Source organism: Haliotis rufescens, unplaced genomic scaffold, assembly GCF_023055435.1.
Source record: "Haliotis rufescens isolate VD_foot unplaced genomic scaffold, xgHalRufe1.0.p SCAF_26, whole genome shotgun sequence".
NCBI lineage: Eukaryota > Metazoa > Mollusca > Gastropoda > Lepetellida > Haliotidae > Haliotis > Haliotis rufescens.
In genome coordinates, this window is record NW_025963957.1 from 8,366,899 (window position 1) to 8,386,032 (window position 19,134).

The 19,134-nt window shown below is 44.6% G+C and overlaps 1 protein-coding gene across 1 annotated transcript; it reads left to right on the forward strand.

Moving 5' to 3' along the window:
- Positions 1-733: 733 nt before the first annotated feature.
- LOC124137358 (xylan 1,4-beta-xylosidase-like) lies at positions 734-17,214 on the forward strand. The gene is made up of 12 exons (XM_048402516.1): positions 734-1,132; positions 1,469-1,628; positions 3,415-3,585; positions 4,163-4,254; positions 5,838-6,061; positions 7,209-7,459; positions 7,957-8,179; positions 10,596-10,685; positions 11,915-12,126; positions 15,684-15,884; positions 16,291-16,465; positions 16,985-17,214. Exons 1-12 carry the CDS (start codon positions 828-830, stop codon positions 17,098-17,100), a joined length of 2,220 nt encoding a protein of 739 aa, XP_048258473.1. The 5' UTR covers positions 734-827; the 3' UTR covers positions 17,101-17,214.
- Positions 17,215-19,134: the final 1,920 nt, after the last annotated feature.

The following is a 19,134-nucleotide window of genomic DNA, read 5'->3' on the forward strand; positions in this document are numbered from 1 at the left end:
ACACTGCACAGCCAGAATATTACACTGGGGTCACGTTGTCCTCTCACAGACCACACTGCACAGCCAGAATATTACAATGTGATCACGTTGTCCTCTCACAGACGACACTGCACAGCCAGAATATTACAATGTGATCACGTTGTCCTCTCACAGACCACACTGCACAGCCAGAATATTACACTGGGGCCATGCTGTCCTCTCACAGACCACACTGCACAGCCAGAATATTACACTAGGGCCATGCTGTCCTCTCACAGACCACACTGCACAGCCAGAATATTACACTGGGGTCATGCTGTGCTCTCACAGACCACACTGCACAGCCAGAATATTACACTGGGGCCATTCTGTCCTCTCACAGACCACACTGCACAGCCAGAATATTACACTGGGGTCACGCTGTCCTCTCACAGACCACACTGCACAGCCAGAATATTACACTGGGACCATGCTGTCCTCTCACAGACCACACTGCACAGCAAGAATATTACACTGGGGCCATGCTGTCCTCTCACAGACCACACTGCACAGCCAGAATATTACAATGTGATCACGTTGTCCTCTCACAGACCACACTGCACAGCAAGAATATTACACTTGGGTCACGCTGTCCTCTCACAGACCACACTGCACTGTACACTCGCCTTCTTTTGCTTGTCATCTCGCAATCTGTTCAGTGCTTATCTTTAGAAGACGGTTTCCAGACCAGCGACTGTCCTTGAAACACCCAACTGTTAGTTTTCAGCTGAGCACACTTTTCTCACGTGGGTCGTATATAACTGTGGACATTGTTGTGAAACAACGACATTCTAAGCCATCGTCTGACCATGACCGGCCTACGTCTCCTGGTGGTGCTGGTGTTTGTGCTGCCCTCTCACGGCGACTTCCCCTTCAGGAACACGAGTCTGTCCTGGGACGAGCGTGTGGACGACCTGGTGGGCCGCCTCTCCATCGAGGAGATCATGTACCAGATGACCAAAGGAGGCACTAGCCCAGGCAATGGCCCCACTCCGCCCATCCCCAGACTTGGTATAGGGCCCTATTCCTGGAACACGGAGTGTCTGAGGGGAGACGTGGAGGCGGGGAACGCTACCTCCTTTCCCCAGTCTCTGGGTCTGGCGGCCGCCTGGGAGTAAGTAGCACAAGTCTCATGTACAGCGGCTTTTTAAATCTTATGTAGATGGAATTGTTTTTGGCTAGACTATGTTGGTTTATGTTGCAATGTTGGCTATCTTTGACTCTTATATGACTCCAATTCGCTGGAAAAGTGTTGTATCTCACAGGTATCAGCTTCGGATGGATATGTCACACCACGATGACCTAGGCTAATATCCCTATGCAGGTATGGATGGTGAAATTAGACATGCCAAATACTCACAGAATCTCAATCTACATAAAAGTATTTGTTCACCTACGAGGACAGAGACACACTCGTTTGTAAATACTCACATGTTGCCTCATGTTACAGCCCCGATGTTGTGTACAAAGTGGCAGAAGCGACGAGCGAAGAGGTTCGAGGAAAGTTTAATGATTTCGTGAAGAACAAACAGTACGGCACCCACAAAGGAATCAGCTGCTTCAGCCCCGTCATCAACATCATGCGCGACCCCAGGTGGGGCAGGAACGAGGTAGTGTGACATGACAAATAGGTTATCAATCAAGTAACCCCTTAGTTGTACACGTGTACATAGAGGTTATCACGCAAGTGTGGTTAGGGGTGGTAGATATTCTGCATTAGGAATAAACATTATATTTAGCGAGCCTTGGTCTGTCCGCTAGAACAACTGCCCTTTGTCAAAGGGAAGCTACTCTAACCCTTGTCTATGAGACGTCACGGCCACGTTCAGACGTTGTTGACAGTCGGACTGTCCTGTCATAACGTTAAGAGTGCAATCAGATGTACACACAGCGACAAAACGAAACAAGGTAACAATTCAAACATATTTCGGCTATATCCAACTATTTTAATTTGTGGAAAAGTTTCAAGCCTCAGAGGTTTATAAGCACAGATATGGCTGCTGATCCCGCTTGGATAGGCCTAGTGCCCTCGCAAAATTATGACGAAAAATTATATCTCCAAAGTTGCCAAAACTTACAAAAATATACAAAAGTATATTAGACTGTTCTTTTGATAACGTTAGCAATCATCTCTGTAGTTTATCCAGATTCCCGATGATTAATTGATTGCCGAATGACAAGGGCGATGCCATGTTTGTTGATCCCTACTTGACCTTTGATATGTGCATCTCTATCCGCATATGACCCCAATGGATATCGATTTTATCCGTTGGCTTTATCCTGCCGAGAAACCTGCCCATTATATGATAAATGAAGATATCTGAATCAGGGCTAGGGTTAGGGTTAACTGAATCTGTTTTGTGATCCATTAGTAAACATGGCACATCCAATGACCACTGTCCACAAAAGCCTCTCATCAAAAAGAGCAATGTTGTTCAGACAGTCCAGTTGGTCCATGTCCTAACAACCAGTTTCCACAATAACCTCTCATCAAGAAGACCTCCTCCGTGGTCTAGTGGTAGAGCGTCCGCCCCGAGAGCGGAAGGTGGGGTTCGATCACCGGCCGCGTCATACCAAAAGACTTTAAAAGATGGTTCTTGTTGTTACCCTGTCTGGCGCTCGGCATTACGGGGCTAAAACAAGGACTTGTCGGCTCGAAGTCAGTATACCGTGTCTGAGTGGGGTATTCATGTTAAACTGCGGCGTGATATCTCAGTGGGCTAGCACTGTAAACCGACATCAGTTCGGACTAGTACAAGCAGCCACACAGACACACACGCACGCGCAAGCGCACACACACGCCCGCACGCCCGCACGCCCGCACGCACGCACGCACGCACGCACACACACACACGCACATATGCATGCACGTCGTATTATAAGGGCAATAATCTTGGACGCGACGTTAAACCCAATTTCACCTCACCTCACCTCACCTCACCTCACCTCACCTCACCTCACCTCACCTCACCTCACCTCACCTCACCAAGAAGAGCAATATTATTTAGGGAGTCCAGTTGAACCATGTTCCAACAACAAAGAGCTCGTTCTGAGTTGGAGATACAAGCCAGGGCAGTCCAGGGTTCTGTGTAGGTATTCGCTTGCCATCGTTGTCCTGTTTTACAACCTGTACCCTCAGTTGAGAGGTATGAAATCTCCTTTAAGAACGTTGAATAAAGACATGTTATAAACATTTCGACTTTGATTCACGATGCATCATATTGTCATGGATGGCACTCAGCCACTTATGCTAGATGCTATGTGAGATTGCAACAATTCAAGACAAAATGCCTCTTCTCTTCTATATTTTTCGACTTTACTCAGCTCAATACATATGAATGTCACTTCGTGTCTAAATACATGAGAGTTACATCGTAATCATTTCTGTGTCGCCAGGAAACCTACGGAGAGGACCCCCACCTGACTGGTCAGTACGCCGCCCACTTCGTGTGGGGACTGCAGGGGAACCACCCCCGCTATGTCCGAGCTAACGCCGGGTGTAAACACTTCGATGCGTACGCCGGCCCGGAGAGCATACCCGTCAGCAGAATGTCCTTCAATGCCGTTGTAAGTAGACCACGTGTCTCTATCAGTAAGCCACGTATTTGAAACATTACGCTAAGTATCTTTGTCAGTAAAACAACGAGTCTTAATAAATACATCGGTAAACCACGTGTCTGAGTCAGTATACCAAGTGTCTCTACAAGCTTAACACGTAAAACCACGTGTCTTTTTCAGTAAACAAACGTATTTGAATCAGTAAACCACGTGCCTTTATCTGTACATTCATATGTCTGTACAAGTAAACCACGTACCTGTGTCAGTAAACCCCTTGTATATTAGCAATCCAAGTGCATGTGTCAGTAAACCACGTGCTTGTTTCAGTAAACCAGTAAGATGCCTCTGTCTACAAGCCCCAATATCTATACTTAAACCCTGTGACTGCATCTGCCTGTACAATCCGTGTTAGCATCTCTGTCAACGGGATCTCAGTCATACACTGAATGTTTTTCCAAATTTAGATCGCACTGTGTCTGAATTGTGAACTTTGGTTTCTACCTTTCTTGGTATGTCGGTTGTTTCAATTCGTATCAAGAGAACATTTAACAATTTCTTCAACTGCCCTCCTATTGCCTATTCTAAGGTTTCAGAGCGAGACTGGCGAACAACATTCCTGCCCGCATTTAGAACATGCGTCAAGGCGGGGACCTACAACATCATGTGTAGCTACAACAGGTATGTGCCTTCAGAGTATGCGTCAAGGCGGGGACCTACAACATCATGTGTAGCTACAAAAGGTATGTGCCATTATAGCATGCGTCAAGGCGGGGACCTACAACATCATGTGTAGCTACAACAGGTATGTGCCTTCAGAGCATGCGTCAAGGCGGGGACCTACAACATCATGTGCAGCTACAACAGGTATGTGCCTTCAGAGTATGCGTCAAGGCGGGGACCTACAACATCATGTGCAGCTACAACAGGTATGTGCCTTCATAGCATGCGTCAAGGCGGGGACCTACAACATCATGTGTAGCTACAACAGGTATGTGCCGTCAGAGTATGCGTCAAGGCGGGGACCTACAACATCATGTGTAGCTACAACAGGTATGTGCCTTCAGAGCATGCGTCAAGGCGGGGACCTACAACATCATGTGTAGCTACAACAGGTATGTGCCTTCAGAGCATGCGTCAAGGCGGGGACCTACAACATCATGTGTAGCTACAACAGGTATGTGCCTTAAGAGCATGCGTCAAGGCGGGGACCTACAACATCATGTGTAGCAACAACAGGTATGTGCCTTCAGAGTATGCGTCAAGGCGGGGACCTACAACATCATGTGCAACATTTTAAGACTTCTTTTCCGTTTCTCTGTGTCTACTGGTCCTCAGTTCCTTCTAGTCATCTACCATTCTGCAAATACCAAGCTCTGGTCCTCAGTTCCTTCTTGTCCTCTATTGTTCTGCAAATACCATGCTCTGTTCCTCTGTTTCTTCTGGTCCTCTATTGTTCTGCAAATACCAAGCTCTGTTCCTCAGTTCCTTCTTGTCCTCTATTGTTCTGCAAATACCATGCTCTGTTCCTTAGTTCTTTCTTGACCTCTATTGTTCTGAAAATATCAAGCTCTGTTCCTTAGTTCTTTCTGGTCCTCTATTGTTCTGCAAATACCATGCTCTGTTCCTCTGTTCCTTGTGGTCCCCTATTGTTTTGCAAATACCAAGCTCTGGTCCTCGGTTCCTTCTGGTCCTCTATTGTTCTGCAAATACCATGCTCTGTTCCTCAGTTCCTTCTTGTCCTCTTTTGTTCTGCAAATACCAAGCTCTGTTCCTCAGTTCCTTCTTGTCCTCTATTGTTCTGCAAATACCATGCTCTGTTCCTCAGTTCCTTCTGGTCCTCTATTGTTCTGCAAATACCATGCTCTGTTCCTCAGTTCCTTCTTGTCCTCTATTGTTCTGCAAATACCATGCTCTGTTCCTCAGTTCCTTCTTGTCCTCTATTAGTCTGCAAATACCAAGCTCTGGTCCTCAGTTCCTTCTGGTCCTCTATTGTTCTGCAAATACCATGCTCTGTTCCTCAGTTCCTTCTGGTCCTCTATTGTTCTGCAAATACCAAGCTCTGGTCCTCGGTTCCTTCTGGTCCTCTATTGTTCTGCAAATACCAAGCTCTGTGCCTCTTTTCCTTATATTTCTCAGTTTCTCCGCTCCTCGTGTTCATCTTGACCTGTTAATGATATGATCTGTTCCTCTGTTCCTGATATACATTTGTTATACATATATGTTATTCGTGTTCCTTGTATTCCCTATGCCCCTGTTCCCAGCATCAATGGTGTACCAGCGTGTGCCAACAAGCGGCTGCTGACGGACATCCTTAGAGACGAGTGGGGTTTTCAGGGCTACGTCGTCAGCGACCAGGGTGCAATAGAAAACATCATCGGCTCCCACCACTACTTAAACAACAGCGTAGATACTGTAGCAGCCTGCGTCAATGCTGGATGTAACCTCGAACTTGCAGGCAAAGCGGAGGCCGTGTATCTGTCTATGTGTGAGTAACCACTTCCCTCAAACATAATGTGCAACCACCTATGTGTCAGTAACGACATCCCTAAAACATAATGTGCAACCACCTATGTGTCAGTAACGACATCCCTCAAACACATGTGCAACCACCTATGTGTCAGTAACTACATCCCTCAAACACATGTGCAACCACCTATGTGTCAGTAACGACATCCCTCACACGCAATGTGCAACCACCTATGTGTCAGTAACGACATCCCTCATACACATGTGCAACCACCTATGTGTCAGTAACGACATCCCTCAAACACAATGTGCAACCACCTATGTGTCAGTAACGACATCCCTCACACGCAATGTGCAACCACCTATGTGTCAGTAACGACATCCCTCATACACATGTGCAACCACCTATGTGTCAGTAACGACATCCCTCAAACACAATGTGCAACCACCTATGTGTCAGTAACGACATCCCTCACACGCATGTGCAACCACCTATGTGTCAGTAACGACATCCCTCAAACACAATGTGCAACCACCTATGTGTCAGTAACGACATCCCTCACACGCATGTGCAACCACCTATGTGTCAGTAACGACATCCCTCAAACACAATGTGCAACCACCTATGTGTCAGTAACGACATCCCTCACACGCATGTGCAACCACCTATGTGTCAGTAACGACATCCCTCAAACACATGTGCAACCACCTATGTGTCAGTAACTACATCCCTCAAACACATGTGCAACCACCTATGTGTCAGTAACGACATCCCTCAAACACATGTGCAACCACCTATGTGTCAGTAACGACATCCCTCAAACACAATGTGCAACCACCTACGTGTCAGTAACGACATCCCTCAAACACAAAAGAGTGTGCTTGATGTTTAGACGGTGGAGTTATTGTTGTCCACACAGTAGAGTACGTGTTGTCCAGACAGTAGAGTGCTTGTTGTTCAGATAGTAGCGTGCTTGTTGTTCAGATAGTAGCGTGCTTGTTGTTCAGATAGTAGCGTGCGTGTTGTTCAGATAGAAGCGTGCTTGTTGTTCAGATAGTAGCGTGCTTGTTGTTCAGATAGTAGGGTGCGTGTTGTTCAGATAGAAGCGTGCTTGTTGTTAAGATAGTAGCGTGCGTGTTGTTCAGATAGTAGCGTGTTTTTTCAGTGGATGCCGTTAAGCAGGGGAAGCTGACCGAGGACCTAATGAGGGAGCGAGTTAAAAAGCTGTTCTACACCAGGATGAGACTGGGAGAGTTCGATCCCCCCTCCATGAACCCGTACTCCACATATGACCTCTCGTATGTAGAGTCCGCGGCTCACAGGGAACTCGCTGTATGGGCTGCCACAAGAACATTTGTCCTCCTGAAGAATGATGGCGGGTTTCTTCCACTCAAGCAGAAATTCGACACTATTGGAGTATGTACTAGGACTCATTACACAAGATTATGATTCTTCAAGCACATTTTTGTGTCTCCTGGTTGTGGGCGTCATGACTAACTGTGTACCGGCCTTCACCATGACTAACTGTATACCGTCCTTCACCATGACTAAGTGTGTACCCTGCTTCACCATGATTAACTGTGTACCATACTTCACCATGACAAACTGTGTATTATACTTCACCATGTTGTGGGCGTCATGACTAACTGTGTACCATACTTCACCATGTTGCGGGCGTCATGACTAACTGTGTATCATACTTCACCATGTTGTGGGCGTCATGACTAACTGTGTACCCTGCTTCACAAGGTTGTGGGCGTCATGACTAACTGTGTACCGTATTTCACCAGGTTGTGGGCGTCATGACTAACTGTGTACCGTATTTCACCAGGTTGTGGGCGTCATGACTAACTGTGTACCGTATTTCACCAGGCTGTGGGCGTCATGACTAACTGTGTACCGTATTTCACCAGGTTGTGGGCGTCATGACGTTTGAAGGCAACAACACCGTCGGCAACTACGCCCCCAACACCGACCCTCGGTTCATGTCGCGGACAATCGACGGTCTGAGAACGCTTGGGAACGTGGTTCAGGCTGCATCTGGCTGTAACGACAGCATGTGCGAGAAATACGATGCCGCCGCTATCAAAAAGGCAGTTACCGGTGTCGACGTGTTGTTCATCACGTTAGGAACAGGTGGATATATTCTTGTTTGATAGTCTTATATATGGTATTTTTTTTGTCAATTCTATATAACCTTTATATCGGTGACATGTTGACATAATCACATACTTGTGTAGTGATGTCACCTCAATGTTGTAACTAGGGTAACATACCCACATGCTGGTGTAGTGATATCACCTCAGTGTTCTAACTAGGGTTACATACCCACGTGTTAGTGTGGTGATACAACCTCAATGTTGTAACTAGGGTAACATACCCACGTGTTAGTGTGGTAATACAACCTCAATGTTGTAACTAGGGTAACATACCCACGTGTTAGTATGGTAATACAGCCTCAATGTTGTAACTAGGGTAACATACCCACGTGTTAGTGTGGTAATACAACCTCAATGTTGTAACTAGGGTAACATACCCACATGCTGGTGTAGTGATACAACCTCAATGTTGTAACTAGGGTAACATACCCATATGCCGGTGTGGTGAAACAACCTCAATGTTGTAACTAGGGTAACATACCCATATGCTAGTGTATTGATATGATCTCAGTGTTGTAACTAGGGTAACATACCCACGTGTTAGTGTGGTTATACAACCTCAGTGTTGTAACTAGGGTAACATACCCACATGCTGGTGTAGTGATACAACCTCAATGTTGTAACTAGGGTAACATACCCACGTGTTAGTGTGGTAATACAACCTCAATGTTGTAACTAGGGTAACACACCCACATGCTGGTGTAGTGATACAACCTCAATGTTGTAACTAGGGTAACATACCCATATGCTGGTGTGGTGAAACAACCTCAATGTTGTAACTAGGGTAACATACCCATATGCTAGTATATTGATATGATCTCAGTGTTGTAACTAGGGTAACATACCCACGTGTTAGTGTGGTTATACAACCTCAGTGTTGTAACTAGGGTAACATACCCACATGCTGGTGTAGTGATACAACCTCAATGTTGTAACTAGGGTAACATACCCACGTGTTAGTGTGGTTATACAACCTCAATGTTGTAACTAGGGTAACATACCTACATGCTGGTGTAGTGATACAACCTCAATGTTGTAACTAGGGTAACATACCCATATGCTGGTGTGGTGAAACAACCTCAATGTTGTAACTAGGGTAACATACCCACATGCTGGTGTATTGATATGATCTCAGTGTTGTAACTAGGGTAACATACCCACGTGTTAGTGTGGTGATACAACCTCAATGTTGTAACTAGGGTAACATACCCACGTGTTAGTGTGGTAATACAACCTCAATGTTGTAACTAGGGTAACATACCCACGTGTTAGTATGGTAATACAGCCTCAATGTTGTAACTAGGGTAACATACCCACGTGTTAGTGTGGTAATACAACCTCAATGTTGTAACTAGGGTAACATACCCACATGCTGGTGTAGTGATACAACCTCAATGTTGTAACTAGGGTAACATACCCATATGCCGGTGTGGTGAAACAACCTCAATGTTGTAACTAGGGTAACATACCCATATGCTAGTGTATTGATATGATCTCAGTGTTGTAACTAGGGTAACATACCCACGTGTTAGTGTGGTTATACAACCTCAGTGTTGTAACTAGGGTAACATACCCACATGCTGGTGTAGTGATACAACCTCAATGTTGTAACTAGGGTAACATACCCACGTGTTAGTGTGGTAATACAACCTCAATGTTGTAACTAGGGTAACACACCCACATGCTGGTGTAGTGATACAACCTCAATGTTGTAACTAGGGTAACATACCCATATGCTGGTGTGGTGAAACAACCTCAATGTTGTAACTAGGGTAACATACCCATATGCTAGTATATTGATATGATCTCAGTGTTGTAACTAGGGTAACATACCCACGTGTTAGTGTGGTTATACAACCTCAGTGTTGTAACTAGGGTAACATACCCACATGCTGGTGTAGTGATACAACCTCAATGTTGTAACTAGGGTAACATACCCACGTGTTAGTGTGGTTATACAACCTCAATGTTGTAACTAGGGTAACATACCTACATGCTGGTGTAGTGATACAACCTCAATGTTGTAACTAGGGTAACATACCCATATGCTGGTGTGGTGAAACAACCTCAATGTTGTAACTAGGGTAACATACCCACATGCTGGTGTATTGATATGATCTCAGTGTTGTAACTAGGGTAACATACCCACGTGTTAGTGTGGTTATACAACCTCAGTGTTGTAACTAGGGTAACATACCCACGTGTTAGTGTGGTTATACAACCTCAGTGTTGTAACTAGGGTAACATACCCACGTGTTAGTGTGGTAATACAACCTCAATGTTGTAACTAGGGTAACATACCCACATGCTGGTGTAGTGATATCACCTCAGTGTTGTAACTAGGATAGCATACCCACTGCTCTCTCTGTGTATGACATGTATATTTTCTCCAGGAGCCAGAATCGAGAAAGAAGGACACGACAAACCGGACATCGAGCTGCCAGCCGGACAAGTGCAGCTCCTAAAAGATGCCGTCCAGTACAGTACGTACATACCACGTGATAACATGTCCTTCTCTATCGTGTATCGTGTGATATCATAGTATACTGTACAGTAAGTACATACCACGTGATAACATGTCCTTCTCTATCGTGTATCATGTGATATCATGGTATACTGTACAGTAAATATACCACTCGATAGTACGTCATTCTCTACCGTGTATCGTGTGATATCATGGTATACTGTACAGTAAGTATATACCACATGATAGCACGTCATTCTCTACCGTTTGTATGTATCATGTGATATCATGGTATAATGTACAGTAAGTATATACCACTCGATAGTACGTCATTCTCTACCGTGTATCATGTGATATCATGGTATACTGAAGGTAAATATATATTACGTATTAGCACGTCATTCTCTCCCGTTTGTATGTATCATGTGATATCATGGTATAATGTACAGTAAAAATATACCACTCGATAGTACGTCATTCTCTACCGTTTGTATGTATCATGTGATATCATGGTATAATGTACAGTAAAAATATACCACTCGATAGTACGTCATTCTCTACCGTTTGTACGTATCATGTAATATCATGGTATACTGTACAGAAAATGTATATTACGTATTAGCACGTCATTCTCTACCGTTTGTACGTATCATGTGATATCATGGTATACTGTACAGAAAATGTATATTACGTATTAGCACGTCATTCTCTACCGTTTGTACGTATCATGTGATATCATGGTATACTGTACAGTAAGTACATACCACCCGATAGCACGCCATTCTCTACCGTTTGTACGTATCATGTGATATCATGGAATACTGTACAGTGAGTACATACCACCCGATAGCACGTCATTCTCTACCGTTTGTACGTATCATGTGATATCATGGTATACTGTACAGTGAGTACATACCACCCGATAGTATACCACATCACATACCACGTGATTTAATGCTAAACTGTACTGTTCGGAGAGTACATTCCAGACAATGTGTTGAAACAACCAATGGACGTCGACACAAAGCTCCAACACAATCATAGCTATGATGCATATAACCATACATAGGTTACACAGGGACAACAGAAGCCACGTTTCTGCCATTAAAAATAAGTAATCAATGTTAATGAACATCATAGTTTTACATCATGTTGACCAATACTCGGGAGAAAGTCCTGTTGACTGCCCCTCAGAGAACTCTGCCATTGAACAACTGAGGTTTCAGCTTAACATTTAAATGCTTTCAGGTGGGAATGTCCCTATAGTTCTACTGCTATTTAACGCTGGTCCTCTCAATATGACCTTTGCTGTCGGGAACCCTCGCATCGTGTCCATCATGGAGGTGTTCTACCCTGCCCAGGCCACGGGGGAGGCGCTCAGGAGGGTCCTCACCAACGATGGGGGAAACAATGTCCCCGCCGGAAGACTTCCCTACACATGGCCCAGGTCTCTGGATGGGGTAGGTGAAATGTCCCCATAGGAAGACTGCCCTATACATGACCTAGCTCTCTGGATGTGGTAGGTGAAATGTCCCTATAGAAAGACTGCCCTATACATGACCCAGGTCTCTTGATGGGGTAGGGAGAAATGTCCTTACAGGAAACATACCCTATACATGGCCCAGGTGTCTGGATGGGGTAGGTGAAATGTCCCTAAGGAAGACTGCCCTATACATGACCCAGGTGTCTGGATGGGGTAGGTGAAATGTCCCTATAGGAAGACTGCCCTACACATGACCCAGGTGTCTGGATGGGGTAGGTGAAATGTCCCTATAGGAAGACTTCCCTACACATGGCCCAGGTGTCTGGATGTGGTAGGTGAAATGTCCCTACAGGAAGACTGCCCTATACATTACCCAGGTGTCTGGATGGGGTAGGTGAAATGTCCCTATAGGAAGACTGCCCTACATGACCTAGCTCTCTGGATGTGGTAGGTAAAATGTCCCTATAGGAAGACTGCCCTATACATGACCCAGGTGTCTGGATGGGGAAGGTGAAATGTCCCTATAGGAGGACTGCCCTATACATGACCAAGGTGTCTGGATGGGGTAGGTAAAATGTCCCTATAGGAAGACTGCCCATACATGACCCAGGTCTCTTGATGGGGTAGGGAGAAATGTCCCTACAGGAAGATTGCCCTATACATCGCCATGGTGTCGGGGTGGGGTAGGTGAAATGTCCCTATAGTAGACTGCCCTATACATGACCAAGGTCTCTCGATGGGGTAGGTAAAATGTCCCTAAAGGAAGACTGCCCTATACATGACCCAGGTGTCTGGATGGGGTAGGTAAAATGTCCCTATAGGAAGACTGCCCTATACATGACCCAGGTGTCTGGATGGGGTAGGTGAAATGTCCCTATAGGAGGACTGCCCTATACATGACCAAGGTGTCTGGATGGGGTAGGTAAAATGTCCCTATAGGAAGACTGCCCATACATGACACAGGTCTCTTGATGGGGTAGGGAGAAATGTCCCTACAGGAAGATTGCCCTATACATGGCCCAGGTGTCTGGATGGGGTAGGTGAAATGTCCCTACAGGAAGACTGCCCTATACATGACCCATGTCTCTGCCCGGAGGTGCCGTGTGACATGTTCAAATCACGCCCAAGCCAGTGGAGGCTTGAATCTCTTAGGTAGTGTGGTATTGTGTTTTATTACCCACGTGGTGAAGATACAGGTGGTAAGATACTAAATCCGTACGTCACACGTGTGTCGTACAAGGTTGACCTTGTTTTATTCGTTTTGATTGGATAACCGTGACCTCTTTCACACCGGGACTACTTTTTTCATTCATAAAAAATCGCGAGACGTCATTCATTTTGCGATTACAAGGCAGAACTGAAGAAATTCATGAGAACGAGAGATATGTACAAACACTTTATTAAACCAAACAAGATAGTCACACGCATCAAATTCGGTTTGCATTCTATATAAGTTATGCATAGAGGTCCTACAGACATATAATCGAGCTAGATCTATAAATCGATTTACAATGTACGACTGCCGATCGAGCGCGTCCCTTGAGCGTGACGCACCCGACCATTTTCGCAACTTTCAATTTGATTTAACGTAAAAGGATAGGCGTGGTGAAATGAAGTCTGTTTAAACTATCTGGACAGATATCTAGACTTACTTGGGATGATCCGGTTGTGCCATCGGTGTCCCCCTTGAAGCGTATTTTGTGGCGCTGTTTCGGGAGGTGTTGTTCATGAATGAACGAACACGACAGCACGACCAGATCACTTAAAGTTCACAGTTCCGATACAAATCTTTCGAAAACTCCGTGGAAGTGTGCTTGACTTCCTATTTTGTGGCCCCAATCATCCCAAATGTGAACAGTAACATTCCCTATCTCTAGCGTAAAACGCTGTGAGTGGATCGCGGTTGTCTTTTCTTATTCTGGTGGCGACCTTGCCCTTCGATCGTTCGAAGCTGTCACTGACATGCAAGCAGGGTTGCGTTGCAAAGCACCAATCGCTTGCAAGCGATGTACAGCGATTCGCCTTACAACAGTGCGCTAACTTTCAGCCGCTTGCAAGCGAAACAATCGCTGGCTGGGGTCGCTTCGTTCTCAAACCAAAATGGCGCCTTACTTTGACAGCGGAACAAGAAATTCTTGAGTGGATCAACGAGGAAATCAGCAAAGGCAACGAAGACCCCATCATCCTCAGCCTGCTGTACATCTTCAAAGTAGTCATAGATTCGATCAGCTCGTCATCGAGCCTCTTCTATTACGTTCTTCATTACGTCAAGGCAACCAAACGCTAGTTGCGCCGCCATTTTGGAAGAGTTGGCAAGCGCTTCGAACTGTTGCAGACATCAGGATGAGCGATTAATTTGCTTTCTCTGAGCGATTCGTGGCTTGCAACGCGCCCCAGATTTGAGTTTGTTGATTTTCACGTCTTCAGTATATAGGGTGGTACAGTTAACATGAATGTCTTTGGCGAACAGTCTGATTTCCCTCTTCCAAAATGGTACGGACACGATATAAATTCAGCTGATAGATCAAGGAAACCGAACCATTTTGATTGCACAGACGGGACCCCGGCAGTGTGGTGCGTGTGACTGTTGGTCCGATATTCAAAGCGCGGCGCTAATGTGACATTTCAAATTTTCTTATCGGTGTCCTGCGTACTAACAACATGACGCTTGAATTACCATAAGTTGAAGACTTTCTTCCAAAAGGATCTTGAGCGTCGGTGCTGGTTTGTTTGCAAACAGAACAGCAGGCGCATGTTGTTAATGCGTATGCATAAACATGTCAACAATGCCCATATTTGGTCATATATCAATATTCATGCGCAACCAGATTTTGCAACCGGTTTCAGTTTGGTCTGTCAACGAACGAAAGTTGTTATGTATTTACACTTAAATATATATTTAACGTGGGTAATAAATAAAATACCACACTCATTCTCGTTAGATACCATTTTTACGTAACTCGTGAACTTTCTAAGGTATCTGACCTCGCTTTCGCTCGGTCAGATACCATAGAAAGTCAACTCGTTTCGTAAAAATGGTATCTAACGAGAATGAGTGTAGTATTCTCTATTTATCATCCCAAACTGGCTCCCACAGGAGATATCGCTGCAATGAAATGGCATCACAATGGTTTGCAGACCATTGTGACGTCATTGTTACATGACGTCACAATCAAATGACATCACTAATGACTCTGCTATTGAAGCTGTTAGCAGTACTGTTTACACTTAATACACTGCTTAGTACTGTCTACAAACTGAAAAAGTTGGAAGAATGATGTTGGATGATAAATAAAATTTCACGCTCGTGTCTTTTGATATCAAATATATCAACACTCGTTGATAAATGTGGAAAAAATCCTCGGCAAGCCTCGGTGTTTTCCTATTTTTATCAACTCGTGTTGATATATTTGATATCAAAAGACACTCTGGTGAGATTCTCTATGTAATATCCTACATCCTAGTGATTAGTTAAATATATGACCTGAAAGAGGGGTAACCACTACTATAGCTAAGACGTTTTAATGTGTCTAGTTCCCCGAGATGGTGAACTACTCCATGGACGGCCGCACCTACCGCTACTTCAACACAGAAGTACTCTACCCCTTCGGATATGGCCTTTCATACTCCACGTTCTTCTACAAGGAAGTGACGTATTCGGGAATGGTGGAGGGAGCACAGAGCGCCAATGTAACCACAGTGGTCGTCAACAACGGGCCTTATGCCGCTGACGAGGTTCGTGTCCTGTCGACCAGATCGTTCTATATGTGTATCTAAGTGCATTTTGCTCGGGTTACGGTCAACTAGTCCCAATCGGACATTTTGAACCCATCTCTTGAAACCGAAAGCGGGTACCCGGGTAGGGTAGGGTAAAAAAGGGGTTGGGTATCTATCATTTCCGAAATTCACTTTGCCATGTGTGTCACGAAGGCATTGTACTCGTTTTCCCATGACGTGATCCATGCTGTTTTTGTTTCTTTCAACATGTGGATGCCAACAACATTCAGATATGCAGAACAGTAATTCAGTCTCAAGTTACATGATGCAGTCATTCATTAAATGTTTATTACGAGTGGAAGCACAGCATATACGAGTGTATGCTTACTTAGAAACGAACTGACACACTTGCTCCACTCCACAGGTAGTGCAGCTGTACGTGCGATGGAAGAGTCCGTCCGTCCCCACCCCAAAGATTCAGTTGGTGGACTTCAAGAGAGTGTCCTTAGCGGTCAAACAGGAGCTGACCGTCAACCTGACCATAACAGCCCAGAATATGGCGATCTGGGACGACTACTACGGCTGGATAGTCGAGGACGGTAAGTTGTATGAAGAAAAAGTCAGTCCTGTCTGTGTCCTCTTAAACCAGGGCATAAGGGGCGCATCAAGGTGGATCAAGGTGAACAAGGTGAATCAAGGTAGATCAAGGTGGATCAAGGTGATTGAGCATGGATCAAGTGGGGTTCTAGTGGGGTTCAAGGCTCAGAGTGGTCTTGGTGGTGTTGTGTCCTTCGAGTTACTTCCGGATAGCTCAAGATTGTTCAGTAACCATCATACATTCTGTATATGTACAGGCCGCCATGCCACCCTCACACATTCTGTGTATGTACAGGCTGCCATGCAACCATCACACATTCTGTGTATGTACAGGCCGCCATGCAACCCTCACACATTCTGTGTATGTACAGGCTGCCATGCCACCCTCACACATTCTGTGTATGTACAGGCCGCCATGCAATCATCACACATTCTGTATATGTACAGGCCGCCATACAACCACCACACATTCTGTGTATGTACAGGTCGCCATGCAACCCTGTCTCTGTTGGTTGTTGCAGGTTACCTGGAGATATTTGTCGGTGGCCAGCAGCCCAACCAGGTGCCGACTGTTCCATCCAATATACTGTCAGGAGCAGTGTTAATTAACGGCACCGTGATTCTAGGGAAGTATTAGACGTCATGGTATCTCGCTGTATCAGGTCATCTTGTCGCCAGATAAAATATTCTTTTATTCGTTTCATGTCTGTATTCTTAATTTCGTGTTCACTGTAATAAATCATCATACGACTGCTGTTATTGACACTGAATGTACAACTGTTGATATATCAATGGTCGACACTGAATGTATAATTTGTGGTATAGACTATATTCGTGAGTGATTTATTCCCAGAGGAAGGCTCTGACCAAATGCCAACCCTCGTGTACCATCGCTTGTACAGGTGGACGGCGCCGTCAACTTGAAACGTGTTATCATGTGGGTCACCACGGGAGTATGGTGTTGTGTGTATGTTCTGTTTTCTTCCACGCAAGTGACGGCCACAGGATACATATTTCCTTTCAAAGAAACCTGAATGCCGACGAAGTGGTTTTTAATAAGCTATCAACCGATGGTAGCGAGTGCTCTTACGTCACAGAATTCTCTAGTGTGCATTAGGCATTTCGTCGAGGGACACAGGGAAACTCCGGGTAGTTCTAACCACCTACCAACGGAGTACGTGCCAAGACAACTGGCTACATTTTAGAACCGACAAGACCCGTGAACAAGCGTAGTCCCACAACAAGCATGGTATGTCAACTTGACCTTCTTGTCGATGGTAAGTTGAAATTTGCTCATTTTCAAACGTATGGCAAAAGCTAATAATTGTTTTCATGTATGTGAAATACGCATAACATAATCATTTGTTTACTTGAAAACACATTTCTTTGTATTTGATAACTTGAATGGCCTACATAAATCGGACCTTAAACAGGGGTGTGTCAGCGATTTAGAGTTATGTGCCCTTGATGTGAGGAAAACAGCTGACGACAAGGCGACAGATAGGTTTTACACACTTTGAGGAAACACCGCTTAGCTTCACCAGACTCTCCAGTGAAAGTATTCATACAGCTTTCAGTTCATCGTGATTGACGAATGTCAAAGTACAATTGATAAAAATATATTTGTTTTCAGGATTTTCATATTTCTGTTCAGGTTTACGTTGAGTTCAATGTCATGATATTTCTCATGGGAGATAATGTCATTATGTGCTTATGTTGTTTGGTAGCAATGAATAAAATGTAAAACATTTTAAAAGATGCATTATTTCTAAATAATTACAAGAGGTTCATCATATCAATTAATTTTGTAGTCCCTTCATTTTCCATTGACAAGGAGAACATGAATGACAAGGTATTCCCAATAGATATCATAGCCTGTACCATTTTATGCCATTTGTTTCTGGGGAACGCCCATCAATTACTGCAGAGATAAGAAAAGTCATATCAATGTAGCATTTGAGTTGCGCCAGAGACGATATTCAGTGAGGGGTAAAATATATTTTTACTAATTTCAATGTATTCATATTTAACAGGGTTGATCAAGACCCTTCATGAAGTGGAGCTCGGTTATACAGCAACAACATCATCAAAAGAAGAGACTTCTCTTAAATAGAATCTAATGTACATGAGGTCGCAATTGTAAATTTGCGTTTAGCCCAGTGACTAGAACGTTTACTGTTAGCAGAGGACCACAGTTGTGATGGTCTCAATGTCCACCTTCCCACAGCACGGATCTGAAAAATTATGAGCTTTTAATTGAATAGTAAATTTAATAGCTCATTTCAAACCAGTGTCAGATCTTCCGGGAACATTGGCCACCGGGTCCCGACGTGCATGTTGTCACGTGATTATCAGCCTTAACCTTATCGACCGTATTCACCCGTCTTTAATAAACATGGATGCTGGTGTCTATAACTTCACCCCTTAGTTTGGTCTTCCATCGTCCGACAGAGCCACCTTCGTCCAGGGGCCTGAAGTTAGCAGCGGGTTCGTTATTGGTTATTCGTTTTTCGAATAACGAAAAACAAGCCAGCACCGGGTTCGTTATTCAAAGGTTGTATATTAAACAACTACAGTAATGTGGTCAAATACACTGAAACTCATTTAATATATAACAGCAGGTTCGTCTTACATCTTCATCCAAAAGCTGTTTAGTTATTCAGTACTTTGG